This window comes from Elephantulus edwardii, unplaced genomic scaffold (assembly GCF_000299155.1).
Source record: "Elephantulus edwardii isolate Elephantulus edwardi_28Jun2011 unplaced genomic scaffold, EleEdw1.0 scaffold00505, whole genome shotgun sequence".
Classification (NCBI taxonomy): Eukaryota; Metazoa; Chordata; class Mammalia; order Macroscelidea; family Macroscelididae; genus Elephantulus; species Elephantulus edwardii.
In genome coordinates, this window is record NW_006400255.1 from 627,372 (window position 1) to 629,568 (window position 2,197).

The 2,197-nt window shown below is 39.1% G+C and overlaps 1 protein-coding gene across 1 annotated transcript in view; it reads left to right on the plus strand.

Moving 5' to 3' along the window:
• Positions 1 to 2,190, plus strand: part of LOC102852505 (prostaglandin-E(2) 9-reductase-like) — a gene marked incomplete at its 3' end in the record, with an annotated part of 10,433 nt that extends 8,243 nt beyond the window's left edge. Inside the window, exon 3 of the mRNA XM_006903073.1 lies at positions 2,068 to 2,190. Within this exon, the coding sequence (XP_006903135.1) occupies positions 2,068 to 2,190 (123 nt within the window). The remainder of the gene's footprint in view (positions 1 to 2,067) is intronic.
• Positions 2,191 to 2,197: the final 7 nt, after the last annotated feature.

Sequence of the window (2,197 nt, forward strand, 5' to 3'; positions counted from 1 at the left end):
GGAAAAAAAAGAAAGGTAATTACAATTTTTTTAAAAAAAAATGGTTAAATGGTGGCTACATAATTAGATGGTGATAAGTCTTTGTTGTTATTATTATGTGTTCTTAAATTGCCTATGACTCACAGCAACCTTATGCACAATATCTCTGAACCCTGTCCTATCCTGAGCCAGTATCACTGTCTCCAACACACCAACCCCCATTACTCTAGTTTCTCTATCAATCCATCTAATCCAGGGTCTTCCTCTGCTGCTCTGTCCCTCTACCCTTCCAAGCATGATGTCCTTCACCATAGACTGGTCCCTCCTGGAAATATGCTTAAAATTTATGTGACAGAGTTTCAAAACCCCTTGCTTACAAGGAACAACTTGGTTTCACCCTCTCCAGGATAAATCTGATCAGTTATTAGGAATAAAATAAAGCAGATATTGTAAAGGGATAGGGATTGTTGTGGGGGAAGTGGATGGGTGTGGGTGTTTATGTAACACAGCATTCTGAAAAAAAAAAGCATCATTGGTATGAATAAACTTAAACTGGGATCTGCAGTGAAATGAGGAAGAAGGGATTTCAAAAACATTTCTGGGCAGAGAGGTCAGTAAGTGAAAAGTCTTCTAAGGGCAAAGTACTTTTATGTCCAAAGAATTTCAAAATCTCTTGTAAAGTTGGAAGAGGAAAGTGTAAGAGGAGCAAGCCCAGAAGGAAAAAGGGAATTAGATCATGACAGACTGAAAGTGTGTCTTAGACTTTGACACAGTGTGAGTCTGTAAGCTTTTAGAGAGATCTCTGATTTGCTATAGAAAAGGAAATATGCAATGATACATAAGACTCTTGCCACATGTGCATTTAAAGTTAAAATAATTATAAAATCAATAATATTTAAAATTCTATAGTCAAATCTTCCAATTGCCAGATAGCTCCAAGTGACTCATGACTAACTGTACAAAGTAGACAAACTTTCAAACTCATTGCCTTAGAGTTGGAATTGACACAGAGTTGACCCTCCAGTGGGATTTTCAAAGGCTATAAATCACACATGTAGAGATTACTCATCTTTCTCCCATGGAACCACTGGTGAATTGGAGCCACCAAAGAAGGGCTGCCTTTGGGTTAGCAGCGTAACTATCCACAGACTATGGGAGTGATGTGTACTAGAGTTTTCTGTGACCACAGGAAGCTCTGCTAGACAACATCAATCCAAATACTGTATAGTTGATAAACTGAAGGTATTAAGATTAAAATCATCAAGGCCAGATAAGAGGTTCATGGGTTCTGGAGAGTGGGGGTGACATGATATTTTGATGGATTAGATCAGGTAAGTGAGACAAAGAGAAGACCAGTTTGACACTGAGATCCTTCTCTTGAATAAACTGCTGGTGGTTTTGACTTTGACTGAGACAAGAACACCAGAAGAATCAAATTGAGAGGGAGATGAAAAGCTCAGTTTTATCATATTCACTTTGAGATGCCTAATCAGACCTCTATAAGGATGTTGAATATGGAAACCTATGAATATGTAGGTCTTGGGGGTTCACATAGATGATGTAAATTATTAACAGATATCTTTTGGAAGGAGATGAAAAAGAAATGAAGTCTAAGGACTGAGCCCTGGAACTCCAATATTAAGATCAGAGGGATTATGAGATACTCACAAGGGGAGCATCTGGAAAGGAAGAGGAGACTCATGAGAGCTCAGGGCTTGAAAGTCAAGTGAAAATCTTAGAACAGGGGAAAATGAATTCATGGACTGTGTCCCAGGCTGCTGCTGCCTCATACAATACTGACTCTAGGATGTCCTGACCCTGATCAATGTGTTTTGATAGATTGCTGTGAAGGAGAGCCTTACTGAAAAGTGACACAGAGGAATACAAAATTTCTAAGTATGGAACACAAAACTATTTTTTTTGTGACCATCTTATTCTAGATGATTTTGTGCCATATTGATTTTGTTCTCCATGGCTGATATCAGTCAGTTTCAGGGCCATTGATAGTGGTTTCTTTTAATACCCTCTCTCTCATTTATTCTATGGTTAAGTCACACAAATCATTCCTCACAACTCCTTTCTCTCCAGGCCCTGGAGAAGTGTAAGGATGCAGGGTTGACCAAGTCCATTGGAGTGTCCAACTTTAACCGTAAGCAGCTAGAGATGATCTTGAACAAGCCAAGACTCAAGTACAAGCCTGTCTGCAATCAGGTGAGCC